Raw genomic sequence first — 27,875 nt, 5'->3', positions numbered from 1 at the left:
TTTAGGGCGCAATCCTATGCAGGTTTAGACAGAAAAAAGTCCTACAACTCCCAGCATTCCCCAGCCAGCTAAGCTGCGCCCATAGAGCTTTAAAGGTCAAAACCAACACCTTGAATTGGGCCTGGAAAACAGCTGGCAACCAGTGCAGATCTTTCAGTACTGGGGTGATGCGATCACCATCCCGCTAAGCAGCCTAGCTGCTGCATTTTGCACCAACTGAAGCTTCTGGAAGCTCTTCAAAGATAGCCCCACATTGAGCACATTGCAATAATCTAACCGTGACATAACCAAGGCATGGATAACTGTTGGCACATCAGCATGTTATTACCACCAGGTGACTCTAGGTGGCTACCTAGGACAGCACTTGATAACCGCATCCATCCCCCACCCCCCAGGGAAGATCTTTCCATAGTGCCAATGTCTTCACCTAATTCAGTTCATACCTTCCTAATGAAAAGCTGTTAAAGAAGAGGATTTACTTACTGGTTGACCCTTGTCGCCTTTAGTTCCTGCTCTTCCAGGTAATCCCTGATGGGAAAAAGTGTCACCAATATCAGAAAACATGGAGTCAGTAAAGAATGAAATTTACTATTTAGTGTTCTAGAAAACAAGAAATGGTTAAAAGAGAGGTATACAATGTCAAGGAGAAATAAAATTCAAGGAAAAGGTGGTAGAAAATAAACTCTCCATTTTGTAGAGCACTACATGCTGTGTTCTTCCCTTAACCAAGAGGAGCAGCGTACATATAGCCCCGGCAGACTTTGCAGTTTAGTGACAAGCAGGGGGAGCTGGTAGTTCTCCTTCTTTGGAGACTCCACCCATTTCCCATATACTTCCGTTCCCATGGCTTCTAGATTCCTTGAATGCATAGCTCCATCTCCCCATCTGCACAATTACTTCGGGGGCTTTAAGAGCCACTTTGGAGATGGTCCCCTGCTCTGTTGGCAACTGTTGCAGAGAAGGGGGGGGCGGGTCACGATGCCTAAAAGATGTTGGAAGTCTCCAAGCAAAAGCACCATATATAAATAAGAAATGTGATGAGGCAGGTCCTCCTCTTCCTATGAATGGAGGCTAGCCATAGGTTGGTGGTAGCGGAGGGATCTGAATGGCCGACTGCACAGCCTTCAGTCCTCTGAAGCATAATGACGTGTATGGCTGTGTCCGCATGATGGTTCTCCTTGACTTGTAAGAGGTCTGAAGCATGTTATGAGAATTCCCAGGTCAGCATGCCTTGTTTTTTTTTACCACTTTAATGAGAAAGCTTAACACCCATGCTTTTTGTTCTGATTTTCGTGGAAGAATACTCACAGGAAGTCCATTTGGCCCTTTTTCTCCAGGAACACCAAACCGAGCGGCATCACCCTGTGGCCAACAAGAGGTTATGATACGATCAAGTTGCTGGAACTACTGGAAGCATCCTTAGCAGTTTTACTTACTAAAAATATTATTAAGAATTGTTCATAATATTAATAGTGTTGTCAAATAATTCATTTTTAGAAAACTAAGGAATGCACAATAGTTATACAAGGTCAGCCAGTTTAGCTCATTGTACACTTCTGTAGAATGTTATTATACTGTATTTCTGAATCGCCCCATGTCCTTCGTTTTTCTTTTGAGGTTCCACAAGTACACATCAAGCTGCAGTATCAATATATTTATTTAGCGTCACAGAGTAGAAATAGAGAAGACAACCTATAAAAGCATAAATAAATGGCCTTTAAAGGCTGGTGGTGAGTGTGCTATGGAATCTGGATTAATATAAATTAACTGCAGAACCACAATCTAGACAATACAATGGTATTAATGAAATCTTAAAATAATAAAATGGGTAAAATATCAATACGAACTACACAGATTATAAAATTCAAGGAGAACTGGCTTGCTCAACTGTATCCAAATCCTGGCCAAAGCACTGTCCTTAAAACTCCCTCCCTGCCAATAGACGTTGCAATATTTAGGCTTAAACACTACTAAAACAAGCCAATATTTAGGCTTAAATTTTAGGCTTAAACATATTTAGGCTTAAACAAGCTAATGTCAGGATTAATTGATTTTGGATGAAATCAGGTATCAAATTTAAAGCAGAAGTTCCAGTGGATTCTTTTACAGTACAATCCTATACATGTGTACTCATGAGCAAGTCCCATTTACTACTAACACTAGCCCAGCTTCATCCTGGCTTCCTAATTTTATTGACAGGCGTACATATCAGCAATCAAACACTGCCTCAGCAGATATGTTTTGTCCTTCCCACTATGCTTCAAGCAGGCATGCTCTTTATGTATAGGCTCATCTCCTTCACTTTAGTTTTTAAAAATCAAACTGCAAACTTTTAAAGATGACTTTCAAATCTGCTCCAAGGATTGTGGGAGGTGATGTTGGGGGGCGGGGAGCAAACCAGCATCACTCACAGCTGGCTTTCCTTTATTTAAAATTATTAGCTCTAAAAAGAACTGCAGGAGAAGCAATGCAGAAGATCGAAGCAAAAGTGACTTGTGTAACTTTTTCTGTACAACCAGGTTTTCACCCTGGATTTCCAAGGGCTTTTCCAGATGATAAATGGGAGAAAAGCTTGTTAGCTTATATATGATGTCCAAATGTCATTCTCCTAGTTATTGGGGAGGGGAGGAGAGAACTTGTACTTCCCTATCAAACTGGAAATTTTGAGGTATGGGGGAAATGCCGCGGTGCTGCCATGGTGCTACAGTGGTTGTGGTCTGGAAAGTAACTAGTGTCACTGTCACAGGAACCTATCAGAGAGTGTACCATTAGGGACACAACTCTCTTCCTTCCCCATCTCTGCTTCTGAACATAAGACTATAAGGAGAGCCCTGCTGGATCAGACCAAGCATCCATCTAGTCCAGCATTCTTTTCACACAGTGGCCAACCAGCTGCCTGTGGAAAACCCGCAAGTAGGACATGAGTTCAATAACACCCTCCAACCCAAGTTCCCCAGCAAATGGTGTACACAGACATACTGCATTGATACTGGAGGTAGCATACAGTCAGCCATCAGGACTAGTAGCCACTGATAGCCTTATCTACCCTGAATTGGTCCAATCCCCTTTTAAAGCCATCCAAATTAGTGGCCATCACTACATCCTGTGGAAGTGAATTCCATAGTTTAACTCTTCACTGTGTGAAGAAGTCCTTCCCTTTATCTGTCCTGAATCTCCCACCAATCAGCTTCACGTGATGACCCTGGGTTCTAGTATTATGGGAGGAGAAAAGTGCATCCCTATCCGCTTTCTCCACACCATGCAAAATTTTCTCACCTCTTTTCTAAGCAAAACAATCCCAGATGTTGTAACCTTTCCTCATAGGGGAATTGCTCCAGCCCCTTGATCAAAATTATATTTTGTCTATACGCCTATATCATTTTCTGAACTTATTTCATTTAAAACATTGGGGGGGGGGGAGTAAACATTCCTCTGCAATATGTTGGAGGGGCAGAGTGGGTGGGTGGGGAAAGAAACTCCAGTGACCCCCCATTGGGAAATGGACAGTACAATTTGAGCTTGAATATCAAAGATCAGATGCTGGAAATCAAGGTGGCAGCAATGGATCAGATTGCAATGTCCGTTTTTAATAGGAGTGCCCATTAGGCTTTTTTAGACATACAAACAAGCCCCATTTGTGATAGGAATCAACAAATGTGCATTTGAATAAATGACAGTGAAACAGATGAAAATTCATTCATTTGTACATTTGTTTTTAACTGCTTTGCATTGCAGGCATTGTCTGGCACAGAAGAAATGGGCAAGGACTCTACTTAAAGTTCACAGAAAGGTGACAAGGAGGGAGAAAGAGACAGAGCAGTGAAACTGACAAGAATGGAAAGTTCTATTTAGTTAGAATACTTAATTAAATATATTAATAAGGTTACAATAGGGACCTGTCTTATGCATCTGAAATTTGCCAGGCCTGAGCCTTTGATAGGATAGAAGAATGCCTGAAAATCTTGTGCCAATGGGATCAATATGGAGCTGCATCTTCCATCAACCCCATCCTTTTTCAAAATGGGGAGATTTTTTGGTCCTATCTGAAATTTGGCAGCTCTGATGCCCTAGTGGAGAGTATGCCTTCAAATTTCATGCCATCTGGATAAAAAACTCAGAAGTTATAGGCAGCAGAAGACCGGCTGAACCTTTCACTGAAATCAATTAAAAAACAAATGCAATTCCAACCAATAAAAAATGAAATGAATGAACATTTAAAAATGAAAATGAAAGCAAAAACTATTTTTTCCATTCTATACCCCTAAATTTTAAACAGTAACCCATGATTAAGACAACCTGTCTGCTTCCTCTGTGACTGTTATGTAAGGCTCAGTCAACATTACTTGTCCTTTTTGCAAACATTTTCAGCAGGGCCAGAAAGGTCACACCCCCTTCCTATGTTTTCCACCAGTCCTTGCAAAAATGTTCATTGGTAGCACAACTGTATACTCAGAAGTAAGCCCCATGGAGTTTACTCCAGTAAGAGTATACAGGGTTGCAACCTTATTTGTTTAAAAATGGCCCTCACTTTCAGCTGCCCTCACTTGTACTCAGTGCTGTCATCACATAGCCAAATCTGATTGTTTATGTCGCATCCTGTTAATTACATGATCCCTGATAGGGTGAGATCCCCCATGTGACTATTCCAAGATGGAGGCAGCAGCAACAGCTTGGGAAAACAATAGTGCTGACCAGGCTCAGGAAAGGGGAATATTCACCCAATCTAAATAAGAGTTTTTCAGGACAAATTTCCACACCACCAAAATTACTAGTTTCAACCCCTCAGTGGAAGGTGGAGCACGGCCCTAATTCTAAGTTTTCTTATGATCTTACAAGGACCTTTGGTCTGGTCCAGCAAGCCAGGCCTTTGTGCCCTAAACAGGGCTGGTGTCACGGGTAGGCATCGTTGGGCACCTGCTGAGGGCCCACATGCCGGCAGGGGCCCACTGTCAAAAGCCCCCTGAAGTCGCTCCTCCTCTTCACCATGGCAACCTGCTTGTTCACCTGCCTCTCACTCTGGCCCAGATAACAGTGGGGATAAGAAGGAGTAGAAGCAGATGCTGCTGCTTACCTGTTCACTGGCTTTCTGCCAGTCAAGCAAGCAAGTGGTGGCAGTGATGAGGAAGAGGAAGAGGAGGAGGAGCAATAGCAGCTGGTGACAATGGAGGTGAGAAGGCAGACTCACCGAGGGAGGGGGCCCCTCGAGGGTGTCCTGCCAAGGACCCTCAAAAACCTGGAGTGGGCCCTGGCCCGAAATACCTCTTTTTGACAGGTTTTTAAATAGGACTACAAACCTTCTCACCATCGAGTCCATGTGTTCCATCTCTCCCATCTTTTCCAGGCATGCCCTGAAACAATGCAGAACACCATGTTAAACAGGTCGAAGGAAGGAAGGAAAGAAGTCAGTGATGCAGTTAGGGCTGTACCTTGGGACCAGTCCAGGGCCCCTCCCCACATGATGACCCAGACAGTGGCAGGTGATGGACACAGTTGCAAACAGGTCCAGCGTCAGCATGTGGGTCAAGATGGGCATGCTAGGGCTTTCTGGAGCCAATTCTGCTTGCTGCAGCACCCTTTTGTTATTCTTTTTTTTTTGTAACTGTTTATAGTCAGGGGGCAGCCAAGAGAGCTTATACATTGCCTCAGATGCTTATCTTATTATTATTTTTTAAATATATATTATCCTTTTCTACAAGAAAATTGTGTTTATTCCCAAGTAAATGTCGAGCATTAGGACAGCAGAAACAAACCATACTTTATTCCTGTTGTCATGATGGTGTTATGATTTCAGTGAGTTCAAAAAGTGAAACTGCACATGCTCAGAGTATTTCTTCTTGTTCTTTTTATCAGGGTGGGCAAGCAGTCCCTAATTTTCAGCCAGAGAAAGACAGCGGTGGAAGCAGGCCAAGCACTTCTTGATTGCCCTGTGTGTATTATTCACTCCAAACATATGCAACGCCTTGATCCCTTTCAGGGTGAGCTTGGTAATGCTTCTTGATCCCTACAGATCTTGGAGAAAGCTAGGCTAGAAAGCTTCTCTCTGACATGCTAGTTGTCTGTGCATGATTTCTTGTTTTATAGAGAGGAGCAGTCAAACATGCCATTTCCCCACCTGTAGTCTGAAACTGTAGTCTCACAAGAATTGCACCATGTGAGACTTTGCTAACTGTCATTCATGCTAAAATATCCTGTGTTGTTGTTGTTGTTGTTCAGTCATTAAGTCGTGTCCGACTCTTCGTGACCCCATGGACCATAGCACGCCAAGCCTTCCTGTCCTCAGGTAAACATGTCTAAACATGTCTAGTCTCCCCATGATTAGCAGCTGTTAGGCCCGCTATTAGCAGCTTTGGGGGCAACTAATAGCAGGAAAAGGGCTTAGGAAAAAACGGTTACACCTTCCACTCCCCTACACCATGGTCCCAATTCAAATCGGCCTTCTGCAGTTGCTGTTAGTTAAAGCAAAAAAGGAGAGAGAAAGAACTGCAGATTCAAAGATATGTTTAGGAGAATCACAGGATTCAAAGTACACATCATGTGTACTTTGACGCTAAATGTGACTGTATTTTCTACCATACAGAATAAGTATGTTCCATTGCAATGAATTCGACATGAAAAATAGCTTCCTATTCTTTCTTTCTTTTTAAAAGAAGGACTTACAGGTTCTCCTATGGGACCAGCTGTCCCCGGCATTCCTTTTGGTCCAGGTCTACCCTAGAAGTAGAAAGCAAGAAAACTCTTAAGTATTATTAATGGCCATGAAATACCGTCAGATATAACAAAGACAGCCTTGTTCAGGGTGAAGATTGAGAGGAATTCCCCTTCAGAATATTTCTTTATGGTGGCAGTGAAACCTACAGAATGAAGCAGAGTCTTAACAGAAAGCTACACAGGTTTAAAATGCACCTCTTTTGACTTTTAAGAAAGTTACTTACAGTATCACCTTTGGGCCCACGGAAACCTTGAGACCCTCTGTCTCCACGTGGTCCCTGAAATTACAAAGCAGAAGCCAGCAGTCACCATTTTCATCCTTTTTGTACTGACCAAGGCCTGATTCACACATGACATTTGTTTGGGTGTAAACCTAACAGTTTTTACATATACATATTGACAACGCAAAATGGGGGAACAAATTTGTATTTACAAACCTGTATTTACAAATTTGTATTTACAAACATACATATATTCTCATTTGGGAGCCAACGCTGGCTGTGCTTCCATCGTGTCTTTTCTTTGGGTCTGTCCAGTCTTGAAATTGTTACAATAACCTTGTCACTTCAATGTATACAGAAGTACCTTAAAATTATCTTACAAAACACCCTTTTCAAGACGTTTTGAATCTTGTACAATAATAGCAATACCTTTTACATATATACTAACAAATTTGGGTTTTTTTTTTATTCTTATGCACTAAATACACTTGACTTTGCTATTTCTTTGGGGGTTGGACTCGATGGCCTTGTAGGCCCCTTCCAACCCTACTATTATATGATTCTATGATTCTTTGGCTACATGTATTTCTTGAAGGAAGATTATATGTGCTATTTAAGGATTTCCAAAAACATATTCCATTTGTTTCATTTCTTCCTTTTGTTTCATCTTCCTCGTTTCATTTCTTCCTTGTAAAAGGAAGAGAATGATTTTCAGTTAAGAAAAAATGAATGACTGCTACATTTAAAGGAAAAACGTATCAGCATTCAAGCCGCATGGCAAGAGCGAGTTTATATTTCTATTTGAATATTATATGGTTTAGGTTCAGTATCCCTTCTTTGAACAGGCTAGCCTTCCCCAACTCTGGGCTCAAAAGCCCAGCGAAACCACCCCTCTCCACACCTCCATACACTTTCCCTGCATGGCCATGTTTTTGCTGGCGTTTATCTGAAAAAGGTGAGGGCACAAGTGATTTCTGCGGTCAAGTGGTGCAGCAAGAGAAAGTTCAGCTTTAAAATGAACAAAAACATGGAATTTAAAATTGGTCAGAAAAAAGCACAGGCAAGGAGGAACAACTGTTGTTGTTCTTGTAACATCACAGTTACCAACCAATAGGTGCTTGTGACACCCCCACTATCACATCCTGACACACAGCAGTGGTGATCGCAGTTGTAGTACAGAGGGAGGGGAAAACAATAGCTTTGTTCACCTATTAAGATATTGTAGCTTAAATGCTGAGAAAAAGGCAACATTGCCCTGCAACAGAGATACCTGCACTTCCTGAAAGAAAGAAGCAGACGCGAACATATGTCATCGCCAAACATGCAACCTGGTACATGCAAGCTGTGTGGAGCTATGGACCCTATCTTTATTGGGACAAAACCTGGTCATCTGTAAAGCCCCACCGGGGGAAAAAATATAACAATATAAAAAGAAGGACATACCGCCTTTCCTGGAGGCCCTGGAACTCCAGGTGGTCCTCTGAAACCAATGGTTCCCTGAAAACAAGGAGCTGGCATTATCAAATCTTCGTCTAGAAGTCAAAATCATCCTTAATAAGCGAACTACAGTTAAACAGCAGGGAATGACTTCACAAATCTTATTCGCAGTAATATTCACAACATCCTTCTAAGGTAGGCCAGTATTGCTGTTATAGCCAAACTGCACATGAGAGGGTGCTAAGACAGCCTCAGGCCACCTAGTACATTTGCAGCCAAGAGGAGACCTGAACTGGGAAACGTCCCGGCTCACACTCTTAAGCCACCACATTACGCAGAGCAGTTGCCCGAGGCGTTGGAAAGAAAATGGGTTCGCTTTGGGCAATAAGATGCACGGATTTGAGAACGACGCAGGGGAACGGCGCCAGACTTACCCTGTCTCCAATAGGACCAACTGGCCCAATGAGGCCTCTTAATCCTCGTGATCCCTAAGAAAGAAAAGCAATTCAAATCAAAGCATTATTTAGGGGTGGGAAGTGAAAGCGATCAGAGACTGGGGGTGCTTCCTGATGAGGCTTTTATTGTGCCTCCTTCACGGAATTGTATGCGGGATCCAGGCGATGTCACACTCCCTTTGTAACCTTCCCATGTTTCCCATAGCTTCCTCTGTTTCTTTCTTACCAGAAATAAAATCTATTAAGGAAGGAAAGATGGAATAGCTGCACAATACCTTCTAATTGTTAGCAATAAGAGCCCTCTGTCTGGAAGCAACCTGGAGCTCTTCATTTGAGCAGGGCTCTATTGGTAAACTCTGTACAATGGGCTGGGGAAGTTATCAGATTTTAAGGAGTATATTTACTTTACCTGCAATCCGACAGTTCCTGGAGGTCCTGCAGGACCTGGAGGGCCTGGCAAACCCTGGAAGAAGAGAATAATCAATGAATGAGACAAGGTGTGCTCACAATTCCTTTAAAAATGGGGTGAACAATGATTACTATTTAGAATCTATGCAGAGCTTCTTCTTTTAAACAAAGTGGTTCACAATTTCTCATCTCATTTCATCCTGGCAACAAATGTAGGAGGCAGGTTTAGGTTAAGAGCTTTTCTACACGAGGCATTTATTGTGCACTCGTGATTCCTTACCCTCAGTTGTTTATGGGTTCTTTAGACGATGCCAGGATCCTCCAGTTTCACTTCTGTTTTTTCAGAGCACTTTCCCGTGTTTTTTTGGAACGGGGAAAATGGAGTATTATTCTGAAAGCACTGTTTCTACTGGTGTATTTGCGCTAGTCCGCTATAGCACAGCTCCACCTAGAGGTTATATAGCAGAAAAGCAGGAAAGGAAAAGCTCTTTGTCTAGAGCTCAGATCTCAGTTCTGCGACAAAACCGAAAGCAGACAGTCATCAACAGCCTCATGTAGAAAAGCTCTAAGAGAGAGCTGCCTTGTCCAATGCCACCTAAGGAACATGGGAAGTGGCCTTTTACTGGGCCAGATCATGGGCTCCACCCAGCTTGGTACTGTGACGTCCAACTCACAGCTGTTCTTCAAGGTCCCCAGCCAGGCATAGGCCATTCCCAGTTTTACTGTCCAGGTGTCAAACTAGGCCATACTTTATTGGCCAATTTGAAATACTGTGCTTAGGATTCCCCACATGTTTTTCTTTTAAAAAACTCAACAGCCATGGGTGGACTGCAGTGCGAAGGGGGTGTTAACCCTTTCCCCATCATTTTCCTACTGAAAATTGCCTTTCCCTGATGTTATTTTCAGCAAATGGCAGATTCAAGGGAGGGGGGATTTTCATCAGCATGGTGGGAGGGTGGGAATGACCTTAACCCCTTCCCCTCCCCAAGCAACTCCCCAAGTTGCTTTTAAAAAAAGAAGAAACAAATTCAAGAATGCTATTAAAGTAACACCTAATTTGGCCCTCAGATCCTTTAACACAGCCTTCCCCAAACCAGCCGCCCTCCAGATATGCTGGACTAAAACTCCCATCATCCCCAGCCAGCATGGCCCAACCCTGCAGTTCCGGTGACTGCCTAAATGCTGGCTGGGGATGCTGGGAGTTGTAGTCCAACACAAATGGCAGGTCCCCAGTTGGAGAAGGCTGCTTTTGACAGAATGCCATGGTTTGCACCTGGGGGCCTGCTGCATGAGAAGCATGTGCTCTACCACGGAGCTGTGGCCTCAAAACATATGCTTATACCGGTTCAGACCACCAGTGCTTTGCAGAGCATCATGTCTGAGCACGGACCAGAACTGAGACCTCCCACATCTAAACCCAGCAGCTTATCTACTCCAGCACACTCCCCTTCCTGCCATGCATCTCTCTTCCCAGAAACGCCCTCTAGCATTGCTCCTGCATTCATCTCTTCTATGAATGGGGAGACACTCCATGGAGGAATTCTAGAGAAGGATACGCCCAGCTAAACTGCATCACTGAAGTATTCCTCTCCTCCATCCCCACCCATCCCAGTTCTGTCCTTACTTTAGAGCAGGGCCAGGCAACGCGCAGCCCCCGTCGCCCCCTGTTGGCTCCCAGAATTGTAAAAAAACAACTACACTAAAAGAACGACACACAAAATGGCGCCCAGAGCAGCCATTTTGAAATCCCTTTCACCCCTTTGGTGCTCTGTAGCTGCTCCGGATTTTTTTTAGTAAACATTTTTAAATTAATTTTTATATTTTCAAGCGTGATGTGGGGGGTGTCCGGGAAGCAAAAACGGCCCCAGACCTCCCGAGGTTGCCCACCCCTGCCTTAGACTGCTGGAATCAAGTATACGAAACAGCAGCGTCACACAAGCCTCCCCTGCTAGCACAGGCCTTGGGCGCCTTTGGGCAAACACAATGCTCCCGGCCCAGTGCCGCTTCCGCCACCATTTGGGCTGTGGTGGACAGAACGGCATCAGATTCGCTTGCGAGCCAGGCAGCTGCCGCATCGTTTGGCGGGAGTTTCTTTTAATCTTTGTAAACCGCCCAGAGAGCTTTGGCTATTGTGGCCTTGTAGGCCCCTTCCAACCCTACTATTCGATGATTCCATTGGGCGGTATAGAAATGTAATTATTATAATTATAATTATTACTATTATTACTATCATTATTATTTTAGGAACGCAAGCGGAGCTCACTGGTATATTTTTCTTTAAGAATTCTGAGGAAATCTTCCTGCACATGTTCAGTAAAAGAGTGAGATAGGGAGTGGCCACCATTTTAGGCAGTTACCAGAACTGCGGAGTGGAAGAAGCCTGTTTTCTCCTCCCTGTAAGATCCTGAACCTTAAGACAGGCTAGTAGGGAGGGTTCCTCTTGAAACTTTTTTAAGAGTTATGATTTTGTTTGCAGTCATGAGTTCCTTGTTTGTTTAGGTTCTTTTATATTATGTAAAGGGCTGTTTGAGTTGTTCCTGCGTTGCTGGATCCTGATCCACCTTGAGAAGATTGCTGCAGAGCTGGAGCGAACAGAAGAGAGAGCCGGCGTGGTGTAGTGGCGAGAGTGTTGGACTGGGAGCCGGGAGATCCGGGTTCTAGTCCCCACTCGGCCATGGAAGCTCACTGGGTGACTTTGGGCCAGTCACAGACTCTCAGCCCAACCCACCTCACAGGGTTGTTGTTGTGCGGACAAAATAGAGGAGGAGGAGGGTTTTGTACGCCACCTTGGGTTCCTTAAGGAGGGAATAAGGTGGGATAGAAATGTAATCAATCCATCCATCCATCAATCAATCAATCAGAAAAGAGACTGTTTTCCTTCTTTGGCCAGCAGAAAAAAAATCAAGCTTCAGCGAGAAGTTTTATTTATATTTTTGTTGTGGACTCAAGCTAAAAGACAGAACTTTGGGAGGGCTGTGCTCTGTTTTATTGTTTTGGTGGGTTATGCATGTAAAACTATTAGATGTGCATTACTATTGTTTTAATTAAGATATTAAAATGTATGTTAATTGTCCCTGTACAAAAGCCTTTGCTGTGAGTCCCTTTAGAAAAAGAAAAAGTGTTACACAAGCAGCTATCCAATGAGCTCGAGTATATTCAGAGGCTACCCTTCAGTCACAATATTGTTGCTTCCAGCCACTGTCCTGTCTAAAAATACAATTCTGTTGAACTTTTCACTGGAAATGGTTTAAATAAAAGCGTTACCTTCTCGCCATCTTTGCCTAATTCTCCAGGCTCTCCTTTGTGCCCAGTATGCCCCTAAAAATAAAACCAGAAGAATCAAAATCCCATTACTGCAAATCTTGCAGGGCCTTTGGACAAAATCTGAATTTAACATACTCTGTTTCTGCACAGATGTAGACCACAACCAGAACTGGAGGATTGACAGGCTGGATAAACACCTCAAGGGTTGGATCCAGACTTAGCCATACTTAGAGGAGACCCACTGAAATCAACGGGACAAGTAAGTTATGTTTAACATGATTTCAATGGGTCTACTCCAAGTATGACTAAATCTGGATCCCAAGTTTTACCCGTGCCCACTCTTAATTGTTTAAGGGCTCAATCCTATGCATGTTTAGACAGGGAAAAGGCCTACAACTCCCAGCATGCCCCAGCCAGATTATCCAGTCCAACCCCTGATCCCATAACAGCACCAGTAAGGTATGAAGTGTTGAAATGTAAATATTGATATACAAATGCCACATTTTCCCTTGTAAATTTATTTCACCCCTTCTCTAGAAATGCCCTGCTGCTGAATCTGTCTAGCATGCTACTTCCAAATGAGGCTAACCAGATGCTGCCAAGAAGCCTGCAAGCGGGGCATGACGGCAATAGCCTTCCGCTGCTGTTTGCCCATCTGTACCTGTCAACTGCAGTACTACAGACTAATACAATTCACCAAAAATCATTCCATACCTTGAAACCTGGTATTCCTGGTGGTCCTGGAGGGCCAGGTGGACAGAGAGCTGGACACTGTACCCAAAACAAATGAACGAACTTATTTATACACAGAAATAGATATATACACGCACAGAATCAGATTTATAATTCCAGGTATGGGGAAGGCCGACCTTAGGTCCTCTGTGGGAGTAGTGTGTTCTGCAAATTCCCAACCCTCTTTCTTCTGAAGAGATGTCTTTGGGGTCTGGGTTGGATGGGATCTTGACATGGAGGTGCCAAAAATCGGACGGAGGCACCTTCCATCAGTGGGAGCTCTGCTCATGGAAGTTTCCTTGGCCTGATTTTGGGTGACCCTCCCCTCCTGCCACACCACAGCCCACTCCATTCAGCAAGGTCCTCCAATCCTTAGAAGAGGCCTTCAGGAAGACCTGGGGGAGCTGCTGGGGGAAGGAGGGACAGATGACTCACCATCCTCCCACCTCCTTCTGCCAGGTTTTCTCTGGATCCATCTAAACTAAACTAAAAGATCCGACTAAAACTCAACAAGATTTGAGCTTTTGTAGAAGGCTCACATGATGGATTTCTCCTCCATAATATCTACAAAGAGTAAAACTAGAATGTCGGGGAGAAAGACAGGCTACAATCCATCTCACCAGCACACTAGTTTCTGTGTGCGGAGATTAATGGGTGTGTTTTGCTTTGTAGGGATGGGGGTATACAACCAAGATTCAGGGTTACCAGCTCAGTAAAATCTAGGCCTTATAAGTCCTATTCAGGAGGTATAGTTAGGGTACACTGGGCAGCTTTGCCCCCAACGTCACACATGTCAGGTAGCCTCAGCCCCTGGCATTTGCACTGTATGTACGGATGCCGGGGGAGAGGCTATTTGACATGTGCGATGTCAGGGGGAGAGTTACTTGGCATGTCCCCAGTCCCTGCTTCCGTGTTCAGATTACGAGATAATGACTGAATAGGCTAGATTGGGGTGGGGAACATCAGTCCCAGGAACCCAATCCAGCCCTTTGGGGTTCCCAGATGGCCACACCCCCTTCCCCCCACTCACTGATCATTTGGTGATTTCCCAGCGTTTGTGAAATCCCCCCCCCGCCCCATTCTGAAAGGTCAGAATACCTTTCCTATGGCTTAGTTAGTGGCAGAAAGAACTTTAAGCTAAAATGGGCTGGTATTTTTTTTGTATTTTTGGCCCCAGCGCCCACCAGAATGGAGCCCCCAAGAGCTACTTTGCAACTGAGTTAGGCTCCCGAGCTGAAAGAGGTTCCCCACCCCTGGGCTAGATACTAACTAATATATACATTCCAGGGCAAATAAAGCCCCTCCAAGCTTTCTTTGTTTCAGCAGTATAATTTAGGGAAGGAGGGGAATCATTTTGTTGTTGCTATCGTTAAACTATTGGGATTCCTAAATCCATGCCAACCCACTGAAAATCACCCGGAGAGTTACCAGCAGATCCAGATTAACTTTCTACCCATACCTGCTGTATGGGAGGCCCTTAATAAAGTCCACAAACACAATCCCTTGACTCTACCCAGGTTTTGCCAAATCACGGTCACTCTGAGGTTTCTGAAACTGAAGCTAAGGCAGTCAATGCCAATAAGGTAAGCCGCCTTCCCTGGTAATTTCAGCACCAGTATATAGCTAGACTCATGGTTTTAAGTCTCCCTCAATTTAATATTAGATGGAGCTTGGAGAGAGATTTTCTGGTTGTTAGTCTACAAATCCACAGGACTTAAAGCAAGATGTTTTCCTTGCTGTTTTCCCTTCCAAAATATGTAATTTCATGCCAAGGGTATAATTTTCGATTAACTTCTGTGGAATGTTCTTTTTAAAATGAAAAAGGAACCAAAAAACGGCATCATTTTGCGTCCACCCTCTGTAAGATTTTTCAATAAGGCGGTACAAGGAAATTATCAGCTTCTCCTTGAGTATTCCAATTAGGGAACTCAGGAAGCTGTCACAACAACAGATGTGAAGCCTTGAAATGCTGCTCACCAGCTCTCGTTAATGTCATGTTTATTTCATTGCAAAGAATCAATTTTTTTTTTTTGGAAAATGCAAAGAACAAACAGCCTTCTTGCCCACAGGAATAGGGCACATGGAAACAAACAGCGAAGCAAGTTTGATCTTTCCTATTTCAAGGATTGAGCTTGAAAGTGATGATTTAAAAAGAGAAAGACAAAACAAGACAGACAAAATGTCATGGTCAGCTGTCCATATAAAGGTGCCAGCAGCAGATCCACAGAACAAATGCTAACCAGAAGATTCCCATTAATATTATATGCTTTATTGTTTGAAGTGGTTCGAACTCCTTTTTTAAGAAATAATGCAAACTTTGCAAACACAACTTTTGTAATTGGGTGGATTAAAAAAATCGGATTGTATCCAATGATGTCATTCTGCTAGCAGAAGGTGGAACAGATTTGCCCTTTCCTCCTGCAAACCCCCTGCCCCCCCCGAATCTGCTCTGGAGGATTGGGGGATCTTCCAAAGCAGATTTGGGGCATGGGGGGGGGGCTCCAGGGAGGAGGGGAGGAATGGGAAGTCCCGCTATGCGAGTGGAAGTTTTGTTAAGCGAGTGGACGTCTGGTCATGCGAGGGTTGAACCCAACCTCAAACAAGTGGACTTCCACTCATGCGAGGGTTGAACCCAACCCCAAACAAGCAAACCAACAACCGTTCTCATCATGGAGCGATGCCGCTTCGGAATACATGTGGAGATTCTCTTTTTAAGCCACACTTTGTATTTACTTTATTTATGAAGACATGTATGTTGTTGTTGTTGTTGTTCAGTCGTTCAGTCGTGTCCGACTCTTCGTGACCCCATGGACCATAGCACGCCAGGCCTTCCTGTCCTCCGCTCTCTCCCGGAGCGTGCTCAAGTTCATATTCATTGCATCCGTGATGCTATCTAGCCATCTCATCCTCTGCCGTCCCCTTCTCCTTTTGCCTTCAGTCTTTCCCAGCATCAGGGTCTTTTCCAGGGAGTTTTCTCTTCGCATTAGGTGGCCAAAATATTGGAGCTTCAGCTTCATTATCTGTCCTTCCAATGAGCACTCAGGGTTGATTTCCTTTAGGATGGACTGATTTGACCTCCTTGCAGTCCAGGGCACTCGTAAGAGTCTTCTCCAGCACCACAGTTCGAAAGCATCAATTCTTCGGCGCTCAGCCTTCCTTATAGTCCAGCTCTCACAGCCATACATTACTACTGGGAAAACCATAGCTTTGATTAGACGGACCTTTGTCGGCAAGGTGATGTCTCTGCTTCTTACTATGCTGTCTAGGTTTGCCATAGCTTTCCTCCCAAGGAGCAAGCGTCTTTTAATTTCATGGCTACAGTCACCGTCTGCGGTGATCTTGGAGCCCAAGAAAGTAAAATCTGTCACTGCTTCCATTTCTTCCCCTTCTATATGCCAGGAAGTGATGGGGCCAGATGCCATGATCTTAGTTTTTTTCATGTTGAGTTTCAAACCAGCTTTTGCACTCTCCTCTTTCACCCTCAACAAGAGGCTCTTGAGATCCTCTTCGCTTTCTGCCATTAGGGTGGTATCGTCTGCATATCGGAGGTTGTTGATAATTCTCCCAGCAATCTTAATTCCGACCTCTGATTCATCCAACCTGGCATTTCTCATGATGTACTCTGCATATAAGTTAAATAAGCAGGGTGACAATATGCAGCCTTGTCGTACTCCTTTCCCAATTTTGAACCAATCGGTTGTTCCATGTCTGACTCTTACTGTTGCTTCTTGACCCTCGTACAGGTTTCTCAGGAGACAGGTAAGGTGGTCTGGTACTCCCATCACTTTAAGAATTTGCCACAGTTTGTTGTGATCCACACAATCAAAGGCTTTAGCGTAGTCAATGAAGCAGAAATAGACGTTTTTCTGGAATTCTCTTGCTTTCTCCATGATGCAGCGAATGTTGGCGATTTGATCTCTAGTTCCTCTGCCTCTTCTAAACCCAGCTTGTACTTCCGGTAGTTCTCGGTTCGCATACTGTTGAAGCCTAGCTTGTAGGATTTTGAGCATCACCTTGCTGGCATGTGAAATGAGCGCAATGGTGCGGTAGTTTGAACACTCTTTGGCGTTGCCCTTCTTTGGAATTGGAATGTAAACTGACCTTTTCCATTCTTGTGGCCACTGTTGAGTGTTCCAGATTTGTTGGCATATTGAATGCAGCACTTTAACAGCATCATCTTTTAGGATTTTAAATAGCTCGGCTGGAATACTGTCATCTCCGCTTGCTTTGTTGTTACTAATGCTTCCTAAGGCCCACTTGACTTCACTCTCGAGGATGTCCGGCTCAAGTTCAGTGAGCGCACTATCATGGCTATCAGGGACATTCAGATCTTTCCTGTATAGTTCTTCTGTGTATTCTTGCCACCTCTTCTTAATCTCATCTGCTTCTGTTAGGTCTCTGCCTTCTTTGTCCTTTATCATGCCCGTCTTTGCACAAAACGTTCCCTTGAGATCTCCAATTTTCTTGAAGAGATCTCTAGTCTTTCCCATTCTGTTGTTTTCCTCGATTTCTTTGCATTGTTCATTTAAGAAGGCCTTCTTGTCTCTCCTTGCTATTCTCTGGAACTCTGCATTCAGTTGGGTATGTCTTCCCCTTTCTCCCTTGCTTTTCGCTTCCCTTCTTTCCTCAGCTACTTGTAAAGCCTCATCAGACAGCCACTTTGCTTTCTTGCATTTCTTTTTCTTTGGGATGGATTGAGTTGCTGCCTCCTGAACAATGTTACGGACCTCCGTCCATAGTTCCTCAGGCACTCTATCAGGTCTAATCCCTGAAATCTATTCCTCACCTCCACTGTATATTCATCAGGGATATGATTTAGGTCATACCTGAACGGTTTAGTGGTTTTCCCGACGTTCTTCAATTTAAGCCGAAATTTTGCAAGAAGCAGCTCATGATCTGAGCCACAGTCAGCTCCAGGTCTTGTTTTGACTGACTGTATGGAGCTGCTCCATCTTTGGCTGCAAAGGACATAATCAATCTGATTTCGATATTGACCATCTGGTGACGTCCATGTGTAGAGTCGCCTCTTGTGCTGTTGGAAAAGAGTGTTTGCTATGATCAGCATGTTCTCTTGGCAAAACTCTATTATATTTTGTCCTGCTTCATTTTGTACACCAAGGCCATGCCTGCCTGTTATCCCAGTGATTTCTTGACTTCCTACTTTAGCATTCCAATCCCCTATGATGAAGAGGACATCTTTTTTTGGTGTTAGTTCTAGAAGGTGTTGTAGGTCTTCATAGAACCGATCAACCTCAGCTTCTTCGGCCTCAGTGGTTGGGGCATAGACTTGAATTACTGTGATGTTGAATGGTTTGCCTTGGATTCGTACTGAGATCATTCTATCATTTTTAAGATTGTACCCCAGTACTGCTTTTCCCACCCTTTTGTTGACTATGAGTGCTACTCCATTTCTTCTAAGGGATTCTTGCCCACAATAGTAGATATGATGGTCACCTGAATTAAATTCGCCCATGCCTGTCCATTTGAGTTCGCTGATTCCCAAGATGTCGATGTTCAATCTTGCCATCTCATGTTTGACCACCTCCAGCTTACCTTGATTCATTGATCTGACATTCCAGGTTCCTAAACAATATTGTTCTTTACAGCATCGGATTTTCTTTTCACCACCAGACACATCCACAGCTGAGTGTCCTCACTGCCTTGTTGTGGTGAAGGGGCTTGCGTAACTCAGTGAAGCCATAAGCTATGCCGTGCAGGGCCACCCAAGACGGACAGGTCATGGCAGAGAGTTCTGACAAAATGTGGTCCACTGGAGAAGGAAATGGCAACCCACTCCAGTATTCTTGCCAAGAAAACCCCATGGAACGTATCACAAGGCTAAAAGATATGACGCCGGAAGATGAGCCCCTCAGGTCGGAAGGTGTCCAATATGCTACTGGGGAAGAGCAGAGGGTATTTCCAAGTAGCTCCAGAAAGAGTGAAGCGGCTGGGCCAAACCCGAATATTCCATCCCATCTGGTGCAAAAGCACCACTTGGGTGGCATACACAATGTTTTTAAAAATACTGTTTTGGAAAAGCTGCAGAACAAAACAATCAACCAAGGAGATAGTGTCGGCAGCTAGAAACCAAAACCATAAATCTCTCTGAACATGCAAAACAAGTATATCATGGAGAAGACCAAGCTAAAAAAACACCCCTTTCTCTTTGATGTAAACATTCCAGGAAAGGGAGAAGCAACGGGGGAATCAGGAGAAGTCCTCATCAGGGGCTGCTTCAGCTGAACTTTCCACACCCACTCCCAACCAACAGCCTGTGGAAAGGATCCTGATGAGTTTAAAAAATTTGTTCATACTGTTTATTGTGATTTTATTATTTTTCTGTTACTTTTAAGCCACCTTGGTAAAATGTGTACCCTGAAAGGCGGCATGTAAATAATTGTAATAAATAATATAATAATTAATTTGCTTTGCTTTTTTTTTTTAAAAAAAATAATAATAGAGGAATCTAAGAGCACAATCCTACGGCCACTAGACAGCGGCTAGATGGCCATTGGATTGGTCGCCTCCCTCCCCCCTCCCCCACCACCTTGTAGGCAGGATGGATTGTCCCCATGCTCTGCACTTGTAAGGGCAGGGCAGAGCGGGGAGAAAGGGGGTGTTCCTAGGGGCGGGGAGTTCATAAGTGCTGGTACAAGCACTTCCTATGTGTCGTCCAGCCTCCCCACCCTGTGATCCGATGTCCCACAGCTAGACAGTTGAAATTGGCTGCCTAGTCGCGAATGCAGGGCGGCTGGAGTGCGGAGGAGACGATCCCTTCTGCGCTCCTCCTGCCGTGCATTGGATAGGCAGTTGCCTCTGAGTTCGGAGGCAGCTGACTATCCCCATAGGATTGCTCCCTCTGCTGATAATGTCCAGATGGGCTGAGCTGTCGCAACACCAGCAGGTAGGGATGTACAGATTGTGTAAAATCCGTTCTGTCTGTGTTTTGCAAATTGTAGGACACCTTTCGTTCCGTCGTCCGCCCATCGACGGAATCAGATTTCTTTGAGTTTCCAAATGTGCACAAATTCACACATGCAGAACTGTGCAAATTCCCCCCAAATGTGCATTTTCATACTTTAGCTTATGGGGGAAATGTGCATTTTTGGCTGTTTTAAAAAAATGCTTATTTTTCTATGACAAAATTTGCACAAAATTCCTAAAGGTTAGAAAAATGGTCCACAAGTCCGCAGAATCCACCTGACAGGGAAAAGCCGGTCCACTGCGGAATCCACGGGTTGGAGTCATAAAAATCCAAACCCATTTGGTTCCATTGTGGGTTTCTCCGACATCCCTACCAGGAGGTGGTTAACTGATATGCGCATTGTTCATATACAGAACCAAGACAGGGATCTAGGCAGTGGACTCGCACCTTGGATAGCTCCTTTAGAGTTCTGACTGGTTCTGACTAAAACCCAGAGTGGATTCACTGCCCCAACGATATCAGAGCCACTAGCCTCCACTGGGTCCAGGGTGTTGTCATGCCTTCTCCGGATGTCACGGACTCAGAGGCAGAGTCTGATTTGGAGATGGAAGGATCTGACTTGGGGCCTAGTCAAGGTGTGGATTGTCAAGGTGCTGGGAATTCGTCTCTGCCTGGTTTCACAGAGGACTGCAGTCAGGGAAAGGCAGCTACTCCTTTGCAACTCCGGCCAGAACTAGCCTTGGGTGGAGCACCTCAGTCACCACAGTCTGAGGAACATTCCTTGATAAGCGGTCAAGAGACAGAGTCGGCCGAGGGAGGGATGTGCCCAAGGCTGTCTCCTAGACAACGCTGGCAGTTGAAAATGCAAGGGGAAAAATATCCAGCAAGACTGAGTTCCCAAGTCTAGGAGAAGATTCCCTGTAGGGCTAGACTGACAAGCGAGGAACTCTAATCGCCCTGCCCCCACATAAAAGCTGGCACAGAGGCAAGGGAGGTTTGTGGGTACAATGTCGCTGGTACCAGACACTCCTTTGCTTGCACTACTCTTGAACCCTGAATTATTGCAAGCCTTGAGCCCCATGCCTTGAGATCCTGGCATGGAATATAGCGGTGGACTTTCAGACCCTGTTTCTGGCTCCTGTTGGACTGTCTGAGTTTATTTGAACCTGAGCTCACTAAAGGCTCTGATCTATGGACTCTTGTTGGGTGATTGCATCGGTGTCCTGATGTAATAAAGGGAGTTCACCGTTTCTTAACATGTGTTTGGTTGCTGGTGTTTTGAGGGAGCCGGGCCTGACAGGTGTTTCTACGTAAGAGGATTCTTTGGGCAATTACTCAACACACCAGACACTCCTTTGGTACATGGGAATTATGATTTCCATTAGTCTCAACAACAGATTTGGCGACTGCCGAGGTCAACATAGGGTAGCACAGTCCAGAACAAGCAACTTTTGTACTTTTCTTTCTGGGCATTTTTCTTCCACTTCTGATTTAGTGCAAATAGCAGTGCAGCTCCTAAAAACTCATATGACTCCAGCCAAGGAGTTTGTCACTCAGGTACACTTTGGTGCCAAGTAGATGTAGAATTCTTGGAGACCATCTGATGGAGTACCACTTCAGCAACAGATTCAGGGAATGGCCTTGGGGATGCCATTTCTCTTTGAGACTCAGCTCCTCACCTGCAAAATTGGAATAATAAGGACCTACCTTACAGGGCCATTGGGAGGAGTCTCAAAGCAGAGGCTGTGTTTGAGAAGAATCACCACGACACACCTTTATCAGCTCAAAAGTAAATCTTGGGCTTAATTTGAATGGGATCATTCTTTAAAATGGGACTGATGCAGCTCCCAAATATATACGGATAATAGCTCAAACATTTTGATAGAATATGAAAGGAAACTCTACCTGAAGGTCACCATTGCCATCGGGAGGAACTCCAGGAATACCCTGCAACCAGGAGAGTTTGGGATTTTAAACATACATACAACCACCAAGGGCAAGTTCCTCTCCTGAGGAACTGGGAAATCTGTGTCAAAGTGCATTAGCATCAACTGAACAGCACTAATGTGCACTGAAGTGCATTATGACTTTCCATCAGCTGTCAGCAGGGAAAGCTATTGCTTTATTGAAAATAATGCTTTTGAAAGAAATGATATCCCTAGTGGGGAAGCCCCTAAAACAATAGGGAAGTAGGAGATGGGCCCAGGGTAGTTAAGTCAGCAATTTTTAAATTGAGCTAGCAATTTTTTCCCCTAAAAACAGTAGTTTGATCAGAAACATCTAAACTTACTGGTGGTCCTGGAGGTCCTGGTGGTCCGGAAAAACCTGGAGGTCCGGATGGTCCCTAAACAGAATGAGAAATAATACAAACTCCAATTCAGTCATTACCTATTTATATTGGATGGTTCATGTAAAACCTAAGAGAACGTGTTCTCAAAGGTACGCATGAAAATTATTTTATTAATGAACCCAATGCACTTCGGAACCAAGAGCTCCTTTGTCAGGTGCAATCTTACATGCCCAAATTCTAGAAGCAGACTAAGATTTAAGAAGGATGCAGACAAACTGGAGAGGGTTCAGAGGAAGGCAACGAAGATGATCAGGGGCATGGAAACAAAGCCCTATGAGGAGAGACCGAAAGAACTGGGCATGTTTAGCCTTGAGAAGAGAAGACTGAGGGGAAACATGATAGCGCTCTTCAAGTACTTGAAAGGTTGTCACAGAGAGGAAGGCCAGGATCTCTTCTCCATCATCCCAGAGACACAGAATGATGGGCTCAAGTTACAGGAAGCCAGATTCCGGCTGGACATTAGGAAAAACTTCCTGACTGTTAGAGCAATGTGACAATGGAACCAATGGCCTAGGGAGGTGGTGGGCTCTCCCATGCTGGAGGCATTCAAGACGAGGCTGGACAGCCATCTGTCAGGGATGCTTTGACTTAGATTCCTGCATTGAGCAGGGGGTTGGACTCAGTGGTCTTATAGGCCCCTTCCAACCCTACTATTCTATGATTCTATGCCAGGGCCCTGATTGTGTAAGAGAGATAGCCACCATTCTTTGGAAGCTGGCTTAGAAGGATGTACATATTTATTAAAAAAATCTTAACCTGAAGGTGGGGAAAGTATTGCAGTTATGATGAAGTTTAAGAAATGGTCACTGAACGGTGACCATTTTAGCCCATCTGAATCTGTCAGTTTCGATTTCTTTCAGTTTCTCATTTTTCCAGTCTTAAGTTCCATTCATCCCAAACTTTGAGAATTCTTTTTTAAAGATTGCATGACAACTCGTAACCTGTTTCGTGCACATTTCTCCGAACACATATGGTTTTGTGTGCAATGCCATAATTTGATTATGGAATTCTGGGCTCAGCTGAATTATAAATAAGTGGCATAAGAGGTATGCTGTGCAGTAGAACAACATTACAGGAGATCAGCTTCCTTCGTAAGTATCCAAAGGCATCCCAGTTCAGGGGCTGTCTTTATGCCAGCAAAATTTCAAACAAGCTGGCCTATTGTGTATCATTGCTGTATCTCTGAATGCTAAAGACATCCTTCCCTGACCTTTCCTCCCTACTGCAGCCCTCCATCAGCTCCCAAATATTTCCTCCACAGGGTCCCTAAAACCTCCAGAGCAGATTTTGGGGGGGTGCAGAGCGGAGGGCAAATTCACTCCACTGGTGGATGCGGTTCTGTTGGTAGACTGGCTCAGCTGTATGTTGCCCTGCGGCATTCAAAGGGCAGCACCCTTGCTCACTCTTCAGCCACTCCAGAGAGAGACACAGCAGCCTGGGTTTGAACAGTTCCAACATCTGGCCCTAATGGGGTTCCAGCGTTATGCCAGGCCAGCGGGTATTATTAAAGAGGAAAGAGCACCATCTGCTGGTCAGGACGTCTGATAGCATCCGCACCGCCACCTCCATCCTGGATGATGCGGAAGAGCGAGACAAGAGCTTTATCCCTTTGGGGTACAGGTTATGGAGGACAACAGAAGGAAGGGAAACTCACGGGTGGCCCATGGAAGCCATTTCCACCTGGGAGCCCACTGGGGCCTGGGGGTCCCTGGAAAAGAGAGAGAATATGTTACATAAACAGTATTCATTCATTCAACATTCTGGACTGCTCGTCATCCAGTAATGCAGGGGTGCAGAACCACTTTCAAACTGAGGGCCAAATTTCATTTCAGAGAAGCTCTCAGGGGCTGCATTCCAGTGGTGGGCGGGGCCAGAGGCAAAAGGGGCAGGGCCAAAAATACCAAGAATATCAGCACATTTTAGCTTAAAACTCTTCCTGCCAGCAACCTTTCTTAGGAGAAAGCGGGAGGGGAACCTTGGAAAATCTTGGAAACAATCGAACTATGAGTGGTTGGTGGAAAAGGGGTAGGGCCAGAGGAAGGAGACATGGTCTGTTGGGGAACCCCAGGGAGCTGAATTCGGCCCCAGTCCTGAGGCTCTCTACCCCTGCGATAATGGACCCCAGCATGCGACAAACATTAAAAAGTTAAATGTTAAAAGAAGCTTTCAATTATGACAACAAAACTAAAAGGCAACCACAGGGACTGTGAACACAAAATGGTATTGTAATCTAATTCCTCCCATGCAGGAATCTGTGTTGTAAGATGCCTCCCCTGCCACACACCTCTTGCCAGCCTTCAAAGTTGGTAGGGGTGGCTGTGGGAACCATGAGAGTCCCGGCTTCCTACTGTATCAGCCTTTCCATAGGTACATCATAAGAACTTCTGTGCAGCCCTGCTGAATCAGGCCAAGGGTAGGATCCAACAGTGTCCTACCACCGGTGGCCAGCACTGCTGGTCCCAGTGTGCGCCTGGCTCCGACTGCTGATGGCCGTGATGCAGCGCTTCCGGGGGCAAGCCCACAAATGAGCAGAAATGCTTGTTTCTGGAGGGGGCAGGTTGCACCACGAAACTACCCGTACACTAGGCTCAACATCTAAGGCCCTATTCTGGCTGCCTACTCCGAGGGAATCTCGGAAGATGGCGACAAGGGAGAGGGCCTTCTCGATGGTGGCCCCCAAATTATGGAATTATCTCCCCAATGAGGCCCGCCTGGCACCAACATTATTATCTTTTTGGCGCCAGGTTAAGACCTTTCTCTTCTCTCAGGCATTTGGCAGCACATGATAAGTTTAACTGATCCTGGAATGGCGTATGGTTATGGTTGTCTGCTTTGAGATTGCTTGTTGAAGTTGTTTTAGATATATGTTCTTGTATACTGTTCCGTTTGTGAGTGTTTTATGGACTTGGCTTTTAAAATATGTATGTTGTATTTTTAGATGTTTTAATCTTTGTAAACCGCACAGAGCGCTTTGGCTATTGGGTGGTACATAAATGTAATAAATAAATTAAAATAAATACATTTGGGGGCTTGCCCCAGAAAGCACTACATCACAGCCGTGTGCGCACTGTGTGACTGGTGGAGCTGGCCCTAGTGGCAGGATCCAAGAGTCCAGTGCCGGTGCGAGCTCGCTTGCCACCTGAGGCGGAAGAGAACACACACCATGCAATCCGCCGCTCCTCCTACTCTGCCGCCTCTCTTCATGGGAGGGCTGGCCCTGCAGAGGTCCATCTATTCCAGCAGCCTGCCCCTCACTCTGGCCCAGTAGATGCCTCTGGGCAGCCCCAAAGCAGGGCATGAAGTCAACATGTATCTCCCACTGCTACTCCCTGTTCAGTGATATACTGCGCCTGAGCCGAGAGGTTCCATAGAAACCTTATGACTAGTATATATTATAGGATATCATCGTAACAGAAGGACAGATATTAAATCTACCAAGGAACTCAGGGCAGTTTACATTAAAACATTGGCTAGGACATACAAATAAGAGGGTGCTCCTTCCAAACTGCTATAGGGAAGTCTGAACAGGGGAAAAGTCTGAGCTTTTTCAGCTACTGACTTGAACATTTGGGATTCAGACAACCTAACTTCTGTGAAACGATCAAGGGGGCAGTGCTGGGCTGGCAGCAGCGGCAGCACACCTGAAAGGTCATCTGAACGCAAAGCAGACCAAATATTCAGTCTCAGTCAGTGGAGGCTGGTGGCTCCGATGTCGGCAGTGTGTCCGCTCTGGGTTTCAGTCAGAACCAGTCAGAACTCTAAAGGGGCTTTCCAAGGTACAAAGCACCTTTAAAGTTCTGACTGGTTCTGGCTGAAACCCAGAGCGGATTCATCACCCCACTGACATCAGAGCCATCAGCTTCCACTGGCTTCAGTAGACTTGTCAAAGGCGAGAGCAGCCCTGTCCTCACCTCCTAAATCAGCCTTCCCCAACTGGGTGCCCAGCACGTCTGGGAGAGCAGCCAGTTGGGGAAAGCTGTTCTAAACCACGTTGACATAGAACACGGGGGGGGGGGGTACAGGATGAGGACAGGGCTGCTGGCCCCTTCCCCCAGTCTGCATGCATACAACTGGGGTAAACAGGGTTCCGTGCCGATGCAACTTTGTGTGTGTGCATCAGTTTGGACATGCAATTGGGAACCCTGTGTAATCTGGGGTCTGGACTATGCATACAACTGCACACGCATGGACTGCAGATAGAATTCTACATGCACGGGGCCCTGTTCACAACCATTCACTGCATGCGCAGAGGTCAGCAGCAAAGACAGCGTGTGCAGTCCTGCTTCCCACACTTCATGTCCACGTAAACGCGACTGAGAAGATGAAAATAGGGCCTGTGTATTATCTCAGCTTGAGAACAAGGGCAGCAGAATACAGTGGCTTCCAGGTTTTGTATCAACAGGTCCAGTTTTAACAAAAAATGTATGAATGCAGTATTTTTAAAACAATGCTGCCACTATTTATTCTTCTTCCTAAAGAGCCAATCTTACTTACTGGAGGTCCCGGAAGTCCTTTGCCCTGAAAATTAGATCAAAATGACATTTTTTAAACTGGATGATTCATCAAAACAGATCGCCATTTGAAAATCTGTTCCCCCCACCCTTTCTCCGTCCTTTCATTTAAATCCACGGTTTTTATATAATCCCCTTTAGCAAACTATTCTCTCTCAGGTAGGTACTTCACTGCACTACAAAGATGTTTTTATGTGGAAACAGAAGATTGAAAAATGGATGCGTGGAAAGTGAGAACTGATACACAGAGTTAAGTCGACAGTCCATGAAGGGTCCCCATTTGACAGTGCATGCCCAGTCAGGAAGAGTGGCAATTGCACAGATCAGCAATTTGATGGCGAAGACTAAATTTAGCCAACACCTTTCCCTCCAGAAGGGCTGATACATGCAATAGCTGATTTCCCGATTGCAGCTATATGCACAGCTACAGTAGCTGTCTGGGGAAGGAACTATGCATACACCAATAGTTTGCATACACTTTGGCTGTATTCAGACATTGCAGTAAACCATGGTTTATCATGATGGAAACAAGCCTAGGTAGGCCTTGGGCCCAGGTGCCCCACCCCTGCTGTCCTCTCTTGGCCACAAGGAGGAGATGGGAAATATCTTCTGTTTTTGGTTAACCACAGTTTAGCGATACATCCCGACCCTAAACTGTGGTTAAACTTAAACTTAACAGTTTGTTGAAACCAGTCAGCTTCATAACCCATGGTTTGATGTTGGCTTGTTTCATATAAATCATACTTTAGATTAACCACAATTTGTCAGCTTTGGAAGAAATGCTAAGCTGAAATTAATCAAAAACCAAAATGAAAGCTTCTACATTCTTCCTCTTAGCTGCACTGGAGGTGAGGGAAGGGGGAA

At 44.9% G+C, this 27,875-nt stretch overlaps 1 protein-coding gene across 1 annotated transcript in view; it reads right to left on the bottom strand.

Annotated features, from left to right (window-relative positions):
- COL9A3 (collagen type IX alpha 3 chain) overlaps window positions 1–27,875 on the bottom strand; it is a 93,051-nt gene that overhangs the window by 35,277 nt on the left and 29,899 nt on the right. Inside the window, exons 7-20 of the mRNA XM_084854364.1 lie at window positions 26,995–27,018; window positions 24,155–24,208; window positions 22,441–22,494; window positions 22,056–22,097; window positions 13,208–13,264; window positions 12,494–12,547; window positions 9,231–9,284; window positions 8,801–8,854; window positions 8,373–8,426; window positions 6,933–6,986; window positions 6,658–6,711; window positions 5,295–5,348; window positions 1,309–1,362; window positions 484–528 (exon numbers count right to left, since the gene is read on the bottom strand). Coding sequence (XP_084710490.1) covers window positions 484–528; window positions 1,309–1,362; window positions 5,295–5,348; window positions 6,658–6,711; window positions 6,933–6,986; window positions 8,373–8,426; window positions 8,801–8,854; window positions 9,231–9,284; window positions 12,494–12,547; window positions 13,208–13,264; window positions 22,056–22,097; window positions 22,441–22,494; window positions 24,155–24,208; window positions 26,995–27,018 — 708 coding nt within the window. The remainder of the gene's footprint in view (window positions 1–483; window positions 529–1,308; window positions 1,363–5,294; window positions 5,349–6,657; window positions 6,712–6,932; window positions 6,987–8,372; window positions 8,427–8,800; window positions 8,855–9,230; window positions 9,285–12,493; window positions 12,548–13,207; window positions 13,265–22,055; window positions 22,098–22,440; window positions 22,495–24,154; window positions 24,209–26,994; window positions 27,019–27,875) is intronic.

Source organism: Heloderma suspectum, chromosome 4 (genome assembly GCF_057233095.1).
Source record: "Heloderma suspectum isolate Gila_16-S chromosome 4, 16-S_ref, whole genome shotgun sequence".
In the NCBI taxonomy this organism is placed as follows: Eukaryota; Metazoa; Chordata; class Lepidosauria; order Squamata; family Helodermatidae; genus Heloderma; species Heloderma suspectum.
The sequence above is the reverse complement of the archived record's forward strand: the minus strand, read 5'-3'. Positions and strand labels throughout refer to the sequence as shown.